Genomic DNA, 14233 nt, shown 5'->3' on the forward strand with positions numbered 1-14233 from the left:
AGTTAATTTGCATATCTCGCTGATTTGCCAATGGGAAGGGTAGCGGTCGTACACCAATTACCATGTTTCTCTTTTATTAGATAGGATTCTTTAAGTGATTGAAAAAGTCTCCCAGAGTCATGCAGAATCATGAAACATTTACATTTAATTTAGGAGGAAGGTGAGGTTGCTTTATTCAACATATTTAGAATTGGCAATCATCTTTGCATAAGAAAATAAAAACTGTAAATGTGGGAAATCAATATATTTTTTGTTGCGTTTGTTTCTGCAGATGATGTCTATATGAAAATCCCAAGAGAATCAACCAAAAAATGTTTCAAAGGATAGGAAATTGCAGGGTTTGGGGCTACTTATAAGATATAATAAAATCAATGGATAAAAAAACCACTTAGTTTAGTTAGAAAATATTATGGGTCTTCTGATTCTGTCAGAATGTGGAATAATCTAACAAAGAAATACTACCAATATAAATATCTAGAAATACTGAATACATTTTCAAACTAAGTTTTATTCTTAAAGCACAGCAAGCATTTAATAAGACAGATCTCTCCAGTAATGAGAAATTAAGAAGGGATTTGGAAGCTGATGGGCACATGCTCAGGCTGTGGGCTCGATCCCAAGTAGGGGTTATGCAGGAGGCAGCCGATCAATGATTCTCTCTCATCATTGATTTTTTTTTAATATATATATTTTTTATTGGTTTCATAGAAGAAGGGAGAGGAGGAGAGAGAGAGAGAGAGAGAGAGAGAGAGAGAGAGAGAGAGACCAATGATGGGAGAGAATCATTGATTGACTGTCTCCTGTAAGCCCCCCACTGGGGATCGAGCCGCAACCTGAGCATGTGCCCCTGACCAGAATCGAACCAGAGAACCTTCAGTCTGCAGGCTGATGCTCTTTCCACTGAGCCAACCTGGTTAGGGCTCATTGATGTTTCTACCTCTCCCTCTCCCTTCCTCTCTAATATCCATTAAAAATATATATTAAAAATAATAACAAATTAGCCTTGGCCAGTGTTGTTCAGTTGGTTGGAGCATCAGTCTGCACAGCTGCAATGGGTTCAATTCCTGGTCAAGGACACATAACTAGATTGTAGGTTTGATCCCTGGTGGGACACATGTGGGAAGCAACTGATTGATGTGTCTCTCATAGCGATATTTCTCTCTTCTCCCCTCCCTTCCACTCTCTAAAAATCAATGGGAAAAATATCCTCAGGTGAGGATTAATTAAAAATTTAAAAAAAACAGACAGTGATATGTGCCAAGGTACCAAGTATGAGATGTCAAAATTTCTTAAAATGTCAGAACAGTGATGCAAACAGCTCAGTTGCTGAGATTATACTCTTTCCCAGTACTTGATTTTCTTTTTTCCTTGAACCAAGAAATTAAGAATATATTATTGGGCTTTTGCCGATAAACTTAGTAAGGCCCTCAAAAAGACTGGTGAGACCGCTGATAAATATAGTGAGATCCTCAAGAAATCTAATGAGACCCTCGATGTTGTGATAAAGAACCAACTAGAAATTAAGCATACACTGACTGAAATAAAGAATATTATACAGACTCCCAACAGCAGACCAGAGGAGCGCAAGAATCAAGTCAAAGATTTGAAATGCGAAGAAGCAAAAAACACCCAACCAGAAAAGCAAAATGAAAAAAGAATCCAAAAATACGAAGATAGCGTGAGGAGCCTCTGGGACAGCTTCAAGCGTACCAACATCCGTATTATAGGGGTGCCAGAAGATGAGAGAAAGCAAGATATTGAAAACCTATTTGAAGAAATAATGACAGGAAACTTCCCCTACCTGGTGAAAGAAATAGACTTACAAATCCAGGAAGCGCAGAGAACCCCAAACAAAAGGAATCCAAAGAGGACCACACCAAGACACATCATAATTAAAATGCCAAGAGCAAAAGACAAAGAGAGAATCTTAAAAGCAGCAAGAGAAAGACAGTCAGTTACCTACAAGGGAATACCCATATGACTGTCCGCTGATTTCTCAACAGAAACTTTGCAAGCCAGAAGGGAGTGGCAAGAAATATTCAAAGTGATGAATGCCAAGAACCTACAACCAAGATTCCTTTATCCAGCAAAGCTATCATTCAGAATTGAAGGTCAGATAAAGAGCTTCAGAGATAAGGAAAAGCTAAAGGAGTTCATCTCCACCAAACCAGTATTATATGAAATGCTGAAAGGTATCCTTTAAGAAGAGGAAGAAGAAGAAAAAGGTAAAGATATAAATTATGAACAACAAATACGCATCTATCAACAAGTGAATCTAAAAATCAAGTGAATAAATAATCTGATGAACAGAATGAACTGGTGATTATAATAGAATCAGGGACATAGAAAGGGAACGGACTGACTATTCTTGGGGGGGACAGGGGGGTGGGAAATGCGGGAAGAGACTGGACAAAAATCGTGCACCTGTGGATGAGGACAGTGGGTGGGGAGTGAGGGCGGAGGGTGGGGTGGGAACTGGGAGGGGGGAGTTATGGGGAGAAAAAAGAGGAACAAATGTAATAATCTGAACAATAAAGATTTAATTTTAAAAAAATAGGCAAAAAAAAAAAGGAATATATTATTGGGCTTTGAAAAAAGCAACATGTCAACTGAACATGAAGGAATACTTTCTAAAGCTGAATTCAACCAGAGTTAATTTAAAAGTTCATTCATCACTAACTTCTAAATGAAAAATACAGCTTTCCAGAATTTGAGTGTAATATGCCTATCACTGTAGCATCTGACTGATGAAACAGTAGTCGTCAGTGACAAAGTACTCTATTATTTCTGGGTGTGAGTTCAATCTAACCATCTAGAACTAGTTGACAGAGCCACCAAATCTTACTGGACAGGGCCCGAGCCCAGAGAGGGTTGCCTCGGGCAGACTGGTAGTGGTGTGGGTTCTCGACTTTGTACAGGAAAGATTTCACAACACAAATCTAGGTGATTTTGAAAGTACATTTATTAAATCTGAGAACAGTGAAACAAGGAAGGGCTTAGGATAGAAGACTAGGCGGGGCTGCTTTGGCTCTCTAGAAATGTAATGGGAAAGAAGTTAGCCCAGGTGGGGCTGCTGTCAGCTCATGGAGAGTCAGCAAAAAGGGGCCTTGGAAACAGGTTCAGAGGGTTAGCCCGAGGCAGCTCCAGGAGATGCATGCCTATGGGGGAAGAAGAGGAGAAAGGGAAAGGGAAAGGCGTGGTCTAAGGAGAGTGTGCTGGGACCTTTGTCTTGAGGGTTTTAAAGGCTGGAAGTTTAGGGGTGATCTTAGGGGAGATCTCAATAAAATATTCATCACTTTCCAGGTGTGCCCTTTTAGGGTTGTGGTCTCCACTGATTGGTCAATGCCAGGGAAGGGAGTCATTACTGGTCCTGGTTTTGCTGCTTTTCTTGACCTGGAGCTAAAATACAGCTGAGGCCTAGATGTTATCTCTAGGGAGGAAAGGTCAGGAGGGTTTGAACAGAATGACCAGCTATGGAAGAAAAGGCCACCCTGGGGGGAAGATCCAGCACCAGTTTTGCCTGTGGCTGGGCACCTGGGGCTTTCCACCCTGGTGACCTTCTGTATCTGCTGTAAATTGCCCAGCCAGTTTGTTCAGTCATCAGCTTGCTTTCTCTATTCCACCTGCCAAGAAATTGTCCTAACTTTTTACTATCCTGGCTCACAAACACCTGACATTTTTAACAGCCTATAATATTAAATTAATTTTTTTCCAATTTAATAGTAAAAAAGAGATAAGCAAAGATGACTAAATGTGGAATCTGTCTTAAAACTCATGGTATCTCTTATTGAGCCAAAATGGCTGAAGCTAGCACTACTTAAATACCATCTTCAGCTGAAGACAAATGAAAATGTTGCAGGTGGGGGTGTCAGTTAAGGGAGGAAAAAAAACCCACTATAAATGGGTAAGGTTGTTAGATTTAAATTTTTATCTTCAGAATTAATAAGAATTTCTAGAGATAAGTTTATTCTTCTCTTCCTGGGATAACAGGGAGACACCCTTCGAAATGGAGAGTTCCCTTATAAAGGTAAATGTGTCCTACAAAGGATAGCTTCTATTTGGATTTCAGTGCTTCTCCATTGTATGATGTTTCTTAAAATTGCCAGCCTAAAATAATCCTTATGCTAGAGAGATATTCTGGGGTGACAAAAATGTGTTCCCCTACAGCTGCTAGGCTGCAAACCCATACAGTCTATTCCTGCCCTGAATACTGTAGGCAATTATAGCACAGTGGTATTTGTGTAATGTGTTGCATTAGGATGTTAAAACAGCTAGATGTCACTTGGCAATAGGAATTCTTCAGTTCCATTTTAATCTTATTGGAGCACTGTTGTATATGTGGTTTGTCTTTGACTGAAAGGTCGCTATGCAGGACATGATTGTATATCTTCTTGGATTTTGTATGATTCATATTTGCCTTACAGAGAGTATACTCTTTCATCTTAGAACTATATATAATGCATATTTACCATGTCAATGTAGAGAATATCCTAGCATGTAGAGCATTTTTATAAGTTTATTTGAGGCAAACTCTCTGCATGCCAGAAGTAAGATCGCAAATGCTGCAGAGAAAAATGCTTCCCAGAATGACAGTTTCCAGTTTCTTTTGATACATTTGGAATTGAGGGGCTGGGGAGCTACTCAATAAACATAGCAAAAGCCCTAACTTTTTTCTTCTTTTTACAGTACCTTGGCCATGTAGAAGTTGATGAATCAAGAGGAATGCACATCTGTGAAGAGGCTGTAAAAAGATTGAAAGCTGTATGTATTTGATGGTTACCGGTATTGGTCTATATGCTGTAAATATTTTCTTGAAAGATTTTGCTCATAAATTTTAGTGACCCACAATCCAGTTCTTACTCTTAAAGCAAAAGATGTGAATTCACTGATAAAGAGTATCTCATGTTCATCCAAAGGTGTAAATTATAAAGATCAACTTCTTCAATTTAGGCCAGACAGTATTCAAAAGGTTCTTCTGGTTCAGAACCATATTAAACAAGTAGTATGAAATCTTTCAGATAAATAATACTCTAAAGCCAGGATAAAATTGTTACAATTAGTGTCTTAACCTAACTGAGATAACTGGGTTATAAATTATTGATTTTAAATTTACTATAAGAAACGGCTTTTTAGGAAAAAATAGAAGATGGAGATATCTGTGATGGGAGGACTTATTAATTTGACTGCTACTCCCAATTTCCTTCTGTACACCCCTCAGACATAAACAATATGTCGCCCTGCCTCTTGCACAAACTTCAGCATATTTGATAAATAATGTTTCCTTTCCTGTTATGCCATAGAACACATCCTAGGCACATGCCTGTGTATATAATAAAAGGAGAGAATGGGTTCAGAGTTCATAAAGGTTCAGATTAAAGTGTTTATTTCATATTTTGGATAGATTTGAAGAATGTTTCATAAACTCTGACAGCCCTCTTCACAACCTCCTTCTCTCCAGTATTTGGCCTTCTCCACCCCCACCCCTTGCTCTGAAAGCTTTAAGCATTACTTCTGCATGCCTTTGCCCCATATAGCATTAAATACTTGTTGCTTTGGATTTGCTGGTATGGTGGGCTGCCTTGAGTTTGGCTACTAATGAGTGCTTTTTCTCAGTTTACTTAATAATCAAAACTTTTCTGCTTCTTGATACATTCTGTAGGACCTCTTTTCTATAATTCCTCAATATAAAAGATATAAAAATCAAGGAAGCAGCCACTCAGAGAAATGAATTATATCTTGAAAGAAAAGCCTAAATCTTTTGTAGACGGGAAAGGAAGAGAAAAATAACTGATTATACTATGCAAAGAACTAAAAAAAAAAAAAAAAATCAATGTAGATACAATATATACTCTACACATACCTTTACCTTAGATTACCACAGGGTGCATGCAGGAAGCAAAGGGTTTTGGTCATTTAAATTCTTAAATGATTGAAGCCCTTCCTAGTCTTTCTGTGCTCTCCAATTACCATAATATTAAAGAGACTTATATCCATGTGTTATGGTACATGAAACTATAATTTATAGACTTGCTATGTCCACCTGAATATATATCTCCCAGTTAAATACAGCTTCAGAAAATGTAATTTTTCAAGAAATATAAATTCAGTCTCTTTAACAAAATAATTTTAAGTTCACTGGAAAAATAAGATAAGTTTAGCTAAAAACAGTTTAACAGTTTAAGTAATGTAATGATTTGTCTTACAGTCATTTAAGGAATTATTTTAATTTTTTTTTAATCCTTACCCGAGGTTATTTTGCCATTGATTTTAGAGAGAATGGAAGAGAGAGGGAAAGACAGAGAGAAATATCGTTGTGAGAGAAACACATCAATTGGTTGCCTCCTGCACTGCCCTGAGCATGGCCCAGACCAGGGAGAAGCCTGCAACCGAAGTACGTGCCCTTGATCAGAATCGAACCCGGGGCCCTTCAGTCTGAAGGCCAATGTTCTATCCACTGAGCCAAACCAGCTATGGCTAAAGAACATTTTAAATGTCATAAACTACTGACTGAAAGCAATAGACAAATCACTGAATATACTAGATGGACCTGAAACAAGCTATAAGTAGTTATTAAAGTCTTATAACTTTGTTTTTTAAATAATTCTTTATTGTTGAAAGTATTACATATGTCTCTCCCTCCCCCCTCCCCCATTGGCTCCTCCAACATCCTCTGTCTTATAACTTCTGTAGCTTACGGTTAGAGGGTCACTGTGGAATGAACCTTTAGAAAGTCTTTTAACTCAGAGTATAGCTTCAGGTTCACTCTCTAAATGAGGAAAATCTAAGGATGATTTAAATTTGACCAGAAGTTTTAAGAAATGGTATTTAGTTGTGTAATGAGTAGTTAACCCTCTTAATTGTCTAGGTTTTTTTAAAAGCCAGTCAGAGAAAGACAAGTACCATATGATTTCACTCACAAGTGGAATTTAAGGAGCAAAACTGAACTAACAAGCAAAATAGAGGCAGATTCATAAATGAAGAGCAGGCTGTCTGGGGGGTGGAGGTGGGCTGGGAGGGTGGAGGGATTGAGTAAAAATGGAAGAAAAAAAAAGAACTCGATGCAGACAACAGGTGGTGATTGCAGGGGATGGGGAGAATGAGTTGAGTGGAGATGGAGGAGGGTATGAAGGGATAGATGGTGATGGAAAAAAAAACCTACTTTTAAATAGAAATATCTATTTATTATATAGGTAGTAAATTTCATTGTATAAAATACAAATGAACAAAAACAGTACATAAAATCTCTTGCAATCCCAGAGATAGCCACTATTTACCATCGAGTTTTAGAACTAATTTTTTAGTTGAGTGAATGTTTTTGTTTTATTTTACCTTTTTATTTCTTTAACCAAGAAGATGAAAAACTATAAGCAGGATTATTTGAGTGCAGGACTATTTAGATTATAAAATTTAGTGAGTTTTTCTTTTCACCAGAAATAGGAACCAAATTTGTCACTTAAAAAATTATACCTATGCTTAAAACAGTGTCTGGCACACAGTAGCCACTCAAAAAATATTTCTGGAATGAACATACAGAAAACAATTCAGTCCTTAATATGTGGTCAAATTGAATCTCATAATAATCACCATAACCATAATTGCATGTCATGTTTTTAAATCCTTTTGCATAACTTTAAAAGATCCTTATTTCCCTGTAGTATTTTAAGGTTTTTTATTGGTTTTTAGAGAGAGGAAGGGAGAGGGGGAGAGAGATAGAAACATCAGTGATAAGAGAGAATCATTGATTGGCTGCCTCCTGCATGCCCCCTACTGGGGATCAAGCCTACAGCCCAGGCATGTGCCCTAACCTGGAATCGAACCATGACCTTCTGGTTCAAAGGTCAATGCTCAACCACTGAGCCACACCGTCTGGGCCATTTCTGAACTTTCATTCAAGAAATTCTTTGAAAATTTTCAGACCAACCCTATCCAGGAGACTTGTAGCAAATGTTGTTATAATTTTACATAGGGAAACATGTACTTTTAAAAAATTAGCTTAAAGTTTTAGGTAACTGATGTCAATTTCCTATTTATTGTACTCGGACGCCCCCCTTGTATAAATACTCTTTCTAACACTGTACTGAGAAGGTTGGAGCAAGTGAAAGTCTTCAGTTTGTTGTTCTTCTTAGATCATATTAATCACAAAAATTCATGACTTTGTCTTCTTTTCATATTTTTGCTATGCAGAAATTCTAGTTGCCTCTCTCCCTAACATTGATCCTAACAAACATCTGTAATCAAATATACCAGATGCTTATATTATGCCAAAAGCTATGTCTCTTTAGGTATTTCTGTTTACTGTTATAGATCATAAAGCTTCCTCTTAGAATTTCAAATAAATGCAAGCAAATATAAAAGTGTACAACCTAAAGATTAAAGAAAAATAGCATATCCATGGAAGTAGTTTGAATGTCAGTACTTTAAAATTTGAAGAATTATATAGCTCAGATGTACCAGTTAAATAGCAAAACAGTCATCTTAAACTTAACCACCTAAGTGATCTTTAAACTAAAAATCTAACATTCCAGTGCTTTTTAAATTTATGGGGAATTGAGGAAGCAGGATAGTTTGCAAGTATAGTTTTCTTTTTCCTCAAAGTAGCTCTTTAACATTCAGGATTATTTTAACTTCAGTTAAAAGTTATCTGCAAAGTTAACATTCTCAAATGAAGAGATACTAAAATGAAAAATAGTACTTTAAACATATGCTTCTTAGAGCCCACATATGTTTTGTTTTTTTACTTTGTGTACATAAAGTTAGTTTATAGCTATTTTTAACTCATTTACTTTGTGACATAATTTCACAAATTAACCACTTAGGGACTTAGATTGTATGGGATTTGTCTATGGATAATCTATTGTTTATTTTCAGTGTCTTTATGTTATAGTGCTAGATGAGGAGTAATGTAATTTATCCATCTATTCTGTAAAAAATTTATCAGGCCTTTGATTATCTTGCTTGACACTGATCCAGAGTGCCCTTCCTTTTAAAAGGTCTTTTCTTCCCATTGTCTCTGTAAATGTGTCTCCCTCTGTCTTGGTTTAGACTAGTTTCATTGTACTATCAGTTTCTAATATGTTGATTTTTTTATTCACTATTTGATATATTTTTTCCTAATATATTTTTTTGTTTTAGCAGGTAAAAGAATCATAACTTAATTGTTTAAAAATATATATTCTCTAATAACTACCTTTTTATGCATTTTGCACGTCAACTTTTTTTATTAACATCCGAGATCTTTTATAAAAAGAAGTCAAACTCCATATTTAACAAGTGCTTTTCTGGAAACTAAATTAAATATTAATGGATCTCTTTCCCTTACCTCACTATCCTTAAGAATGGTGAATCTGTTAACTTTGGCTGCATCCTTAAAAGTTGATGGTTGCTCACAGTCTAACAAAACTAGGGTCATCAAACTTGGCAGCAGAGATAAAATGTCAGTCTTATTGTGATAACTACCCCAATTACTTTATTATTTTTCCAGCTTAAGTTCAAAACATTTCATAGAAATATTTGATACTGCTTATTATTTTCAAAACTTAGGGAGCAAGCAAACTATTCAGTGTTTGAATAACTTTATAAATTGTCTGAGAGTCAAATTTTACAACAGTTGTCTTTTTCTAGGTATTTGCCCATCATTAAAAACTGATTATAAAAAGTAAAGGCTTAAAGTATAATTTAACAAAGTCTAGAAAATGTAAAGAAACTTAAGCTAGCTTGGGTAAATTTGAATCCATCTTCTTTGCATAAATTCAAATTTCAAATGGTGGTCAGTTTTAAAGTTTGTATATACTTAAAAATTGGTGCTGAGACCATAAATAGCTATGTCTGTCTCATGTACATAATTTCAGGATTGTATACTTGTAACTGTCCATGCAAGTTCTTTTTCTAAAATAGTAACATTTAAAAAGAAAACAAAACCCTAATCCTTAAATGTCAGTTGTGGTCCACAGAAGTGGTTTTGTTCTCATATGCTTGTTTTCTCTGCTCCAGTGAAATCATTAGCCTGTGTTCTTTATAGAAGATTTATTCTATTTGCAATAGAACATATTTATTATTTCCCCATGATTGCCGTGGAATTGGTCAGCACACATATAGATTAATCCTATTGCATAAGTAAGGATTCTCTAAGTGACATCTTGAACTCAGTAAGAAAAAGTCTGACAATGACCCTTGCTGCACATTCATAATTGAATTTTATGTGTTGCTATATGATTTTGTGATCATTTGAATGTGAACTGGTTTTATAATTGATGACTTCTACTTTTCAATTGAAAAATGTGTATGGAACTAATCTATTTACTATTCACTATTATGAAATTTAAAATGCAAATCTCACAAAACCAATATGTCCTAATATTTTTCTCTGCTACCAAATTTGGATAATCTCTGTTCTAAAAGTAGAGACTATAAACTAATTAATTGCTCTGCATGGATACAGGTTTGATTTCTTCTCATTCTTTCCATGGATTCTTAGGCCATGTAGTATGTTTCCCTGCATTTTCATGTCACTTCTGGTATGGATAACTCTTTAAAACTCACTCCCTCCCCTTCTACTTTGCCCTTTACCCAACTTCCATATGTGCTTATTGGTGTGAAACCCTGGGACATTAAGCCCATACAATAATAGCGCTCGACTTGTCCCCCTGTTCCTCCAGGAAAGGAAGTTCTTCAAAGGCTTCTTTGGAAAAGTAAGTTTGATGCCACATTTGTGCTTGTTTTATAAGGAGTTACACCCCTAGTATAGCACTGACATATTTTTTTTAAAGGAAATACAGCTTTGGTATCTTTATAATACAGCAATTGATTTATTATATATGGAAATTAATGAATTGGAAAGTTGCTATCTATGATATTACCTTGTCTGTTGATACTAAATCTGATGATTCCTAGGAAAGTCCAATAACAAAGTAGGTTAAAAAAGGATTGTCTCTTTATTAAGACTAGGTGTTAAATTTAATTTGATATTGCAAAACTGTTCATATTAGTTAAATTTTTTAGAAGTGGGTTTTATTTAGTGTTCTATATTGACAGAGAAGTGGGAAGAAATATTAAATTCAAGTGAAAATTAAATGTATTGCAGATTTTACACTCAATGCTGTTTTTTTCAATCTAAGTTAAATTTCAGGTGAAGTTCTACAAAGCCAAAATAATCCACCTAAATTCACAGATGTAATAAGTGGTAAAAACTAAGATTTGAACCCAGATAATCTGACTTTGGAGCCCACACTCTTAATCACTATGCTATATAGTCACTCTGTTTTCCTATTATTTTACAAGTGAACTTTAAAAGATTTAGCCTTAAAAGATGCTAATAAATAAAGAGCTTCTGGGAAAATTACTTTTATTCTCTTTCTCCTTCAAAGGTAGTAAGTAATTAACTTTGGCTTTATCTCTAGTTAATTTACTTTTTTATTAGCGAAAGCATTTAAGAGTCTTTTTTTTTTTTAGTGGTTCAAACTAACATTTTATTTATTTGGAGATATTTAAATCATACTAGTGAGTTTGACTCCCATAGGATTTCCTTAAAAGATGCTAAGTAATCCCATAATGGCACCCATGAATAAATGCGACTATCAGAATTTTTTCTTATGTTATTGAGGGAGAATTATTTTTATGACAGGCTGATTTTATTCTAATACACAATTTTTAAAATTACAAAGTCATTCAAAGAATTTGGAAAACAGAGGCAGGAGGAAGCATCACTTATAATCTTACCAGAAGTGTACTTTTAAATGCAAAACTACTTTGGAGCCTTTTAAATCTTTCAGGTTGCCATGATTCAACTCACTTTCACACTGTTTTACAAGAAATAGGCTGGTGAAAGAGACTTGTTTTATTGAGTTCAATTGTGGTTTGATAAGAGCTGAAAATGAAGAATTCAAAGGACATATAACAGGGAGTTTTTATCCAGTACAGTTTCTCATGAATTTTGACTCTTTCTTAGCCTTTACATCATATGTGATTTAATGATCTCAGGATAACAAGAACAACAGTTATCAAGAAGTGTTTCCATCAGACATTTGCATAACAGTAGGTAGATGTAAGAATTATCCGCCCTGATTCTGAATTTTTAAGTCATGGTCAGGAGAACTGCTTCCTCTTTTCACCAAGTTGCTACCTGGACCTGACTACCCAGGCACTTCCCTGTTCCTGCTGATGGGCGCAGTGCCTCCAGAAACCTTAGCCATAGGGAACAGATACACCTGGGCCTGTTACCGGGCTCTGTTATTAACCATTGTAAAAGGGAAGGGGGGGAAACTGAGAACCTGAAATCACTTTTTCCAAAGTAGCTACATTAAATTGCTCATTGTTTTAGGGAAGTCAGGAATATACTCAACTTTTTAGGAAGTATTACAGGCAGCTTCATTTGTGTATTTGGCCATACGAGGCCGGTACTCTATTACCAAGTAATTATTGGGCACTTAACATTTGAAAAGGATTTCATAATTTTGGTATATTTAAGGACCCCCATGAGCTAAGTAATCTATATTCCTATTTTTATGAGGAACTGACTAAACATGGTGATATAAAATGCTTAGACCTCCCATCTATGTCTCTTTTTAAAACCATTGTATTAGAAAAACTTAGTGCAATCTGCCTCCTTGAGTTTTTCTCCTGTGTCCTGCTTACTATTCACACAAAACACTTCAATTCTGTTCACCAAATATGTGTAAATTTTTCCCACACTAAGCAATTCTCTGCAACACCAGCTGGTGTCCTACAATTTAACTCAATTCTGACACTGCCTAGAGATAATGTCAGATCACACAGGTTAAGGGCTTAGTCCCACAACGGTGCTCCCACTGTATTTCAGATGCCAATTGTAAGTAGTCGGTCCCCAGGTTAATCACAGCTTCTGTTTAGTTTGGCTACAAATTGGAGGTTACCATGATCTCTTCCTCAGGTTTGATTAACTTGCCAGAGCAGCTCACAGAACTCAGGAAAACACGTTTACCAGTTTATCAAAGAATTTGAAAAAGGATAAAGATAAATAGCCAGATGAAGAGACACATAGGGTGAGGTCTGGGAGGGTCCCAAGCTCAAGAGCTTCTGTCCCTGTGGAGTTGGGGTGTGTCATCCTCCTAGTGTGTATGTGTTTGCCAACCTGGAAGTTCTCTGAACCTCGTAATGTTGGGATTTATGGAAACTTTCTCACGTAGGCATGATCAGTTATTCCTTTTTCAGCTCCTCTTCTCTTTCTGAAGGATAGGGAGTGGGGTTGAAAATTCCAAGCTTCTAATCACGGCTTGTTCTTACTAGTGACCAGGCTCCCCCCACCCCCCACCCCCCACCCCCAGTCGTCTTATTAGAACAAAAGATGCTCCTAGTGCTGTTACTACTTAAGAATTTATAAGGGTTTTAGGATCCTTATGTCAGGAACAGGTCAGAGACCAAATATTAGAACAAGAGATGCTCATAATGCTTTAATCACTTAAGAATTTACAAGGGTTTCAGGGGCTCTATGCTAGGAACCTAGTGGCTGAGACTAGGTTTTCTATTATCTTACAGGCATTTACTTGTATTCATATAGAGCTTTATAGTTTATGATATGCTTTGACCTGCTTTCCAATTTGCTACTCACAACAGCTCAGTGAAGTAGTACAGTTCATGAAACTGCATTTACAAATGAATGAATTCATTCAAAAGAGGTCACCCAGTTAGTAGTAAATGGCAGTGCCTGCCTTGAAACCAAGGTTTTCTGAAACCTGGTGCAGAGTTCTTTCACCTACCCCATATTGATGTTCTCGCATTCAAAAGTATTGGCCTTTGCTTTCCTCAGGTATACCTTAATTATAATGAATGAAGAAGTGCTTAATGCAGAGGACACGAGACAAGTCAAGGGCCTGAATGCTTTCCATAAATATGCGTTGTATTGCCTGTGCATGGTTTATAAATTTGAATTGGGTGCCAGTATTTCAAACATTGAACGCTTGCAAATACAAAGTAGGATATCTGTTTTAAGAATTAGAAGGTCTGGCCCTAGCTGGGTTGGCTCAATGGATAGAGCGTCGGTCTGTGGACTGAAGAGTCCTGAGTTCAATTCCAGTCAAGCGCATATGCACGGGTTGCAGGCTCGATCCCCAGTAGGGGGCATGCAGGAGGCAGTCGATCAATGATTCTCTGTCATCATTGATGTTTCTATCTCTCCCTCTCCCTTCCTCTCTCTGAAATCGATAAAAATATATATTTTTTAAAAAAAGAATTAGAAGGTCTGGCAGAATGGCATGCTTTC

At 36.3% G+C, this 14233-nt stretch overlaps 1 protein-coding gene across 2 annotated transcripts in view; it reads left to right on the forward strand.

Moving 5' to 3' along the window:
• NUMB (NUMB endocytic adaptor protein) overlaps positions 1 to 14233 on the forward strand; it is a 150913-nt gene that overhangs the window by 106914 nt on the left and 29766 nt on the right. Inside the window, exons 4-5 of one of the 2 annotated variants that reach the window (XM_081100417.1) lie at positions 4687 to 4761; positions 10656 to 10688. In XM_081100417.1, coding sequence (XP_080956543.1) covers positions 4687 to 4761; positions 10656 to 10688 — 108 coding nt within the window. The remainder of the gene's footprint in view (positions 1 to 4686; positions 4762 to 10655; positions 10689 to 14233) is intronic. The other variant, XM_081100416.1, reaches the window with a different exon arrangement.

Source organism: Myotis nattereri (assembly GCF_964212035.1).
Source record: "Myotis nattereri genome assembly, chromosome: 1".
NCBI lineage: Eukaryota > Metazoa > Chordata > Mammalia > Chiroptera > Vespertilionidae > Myotis > Myotis nattereri.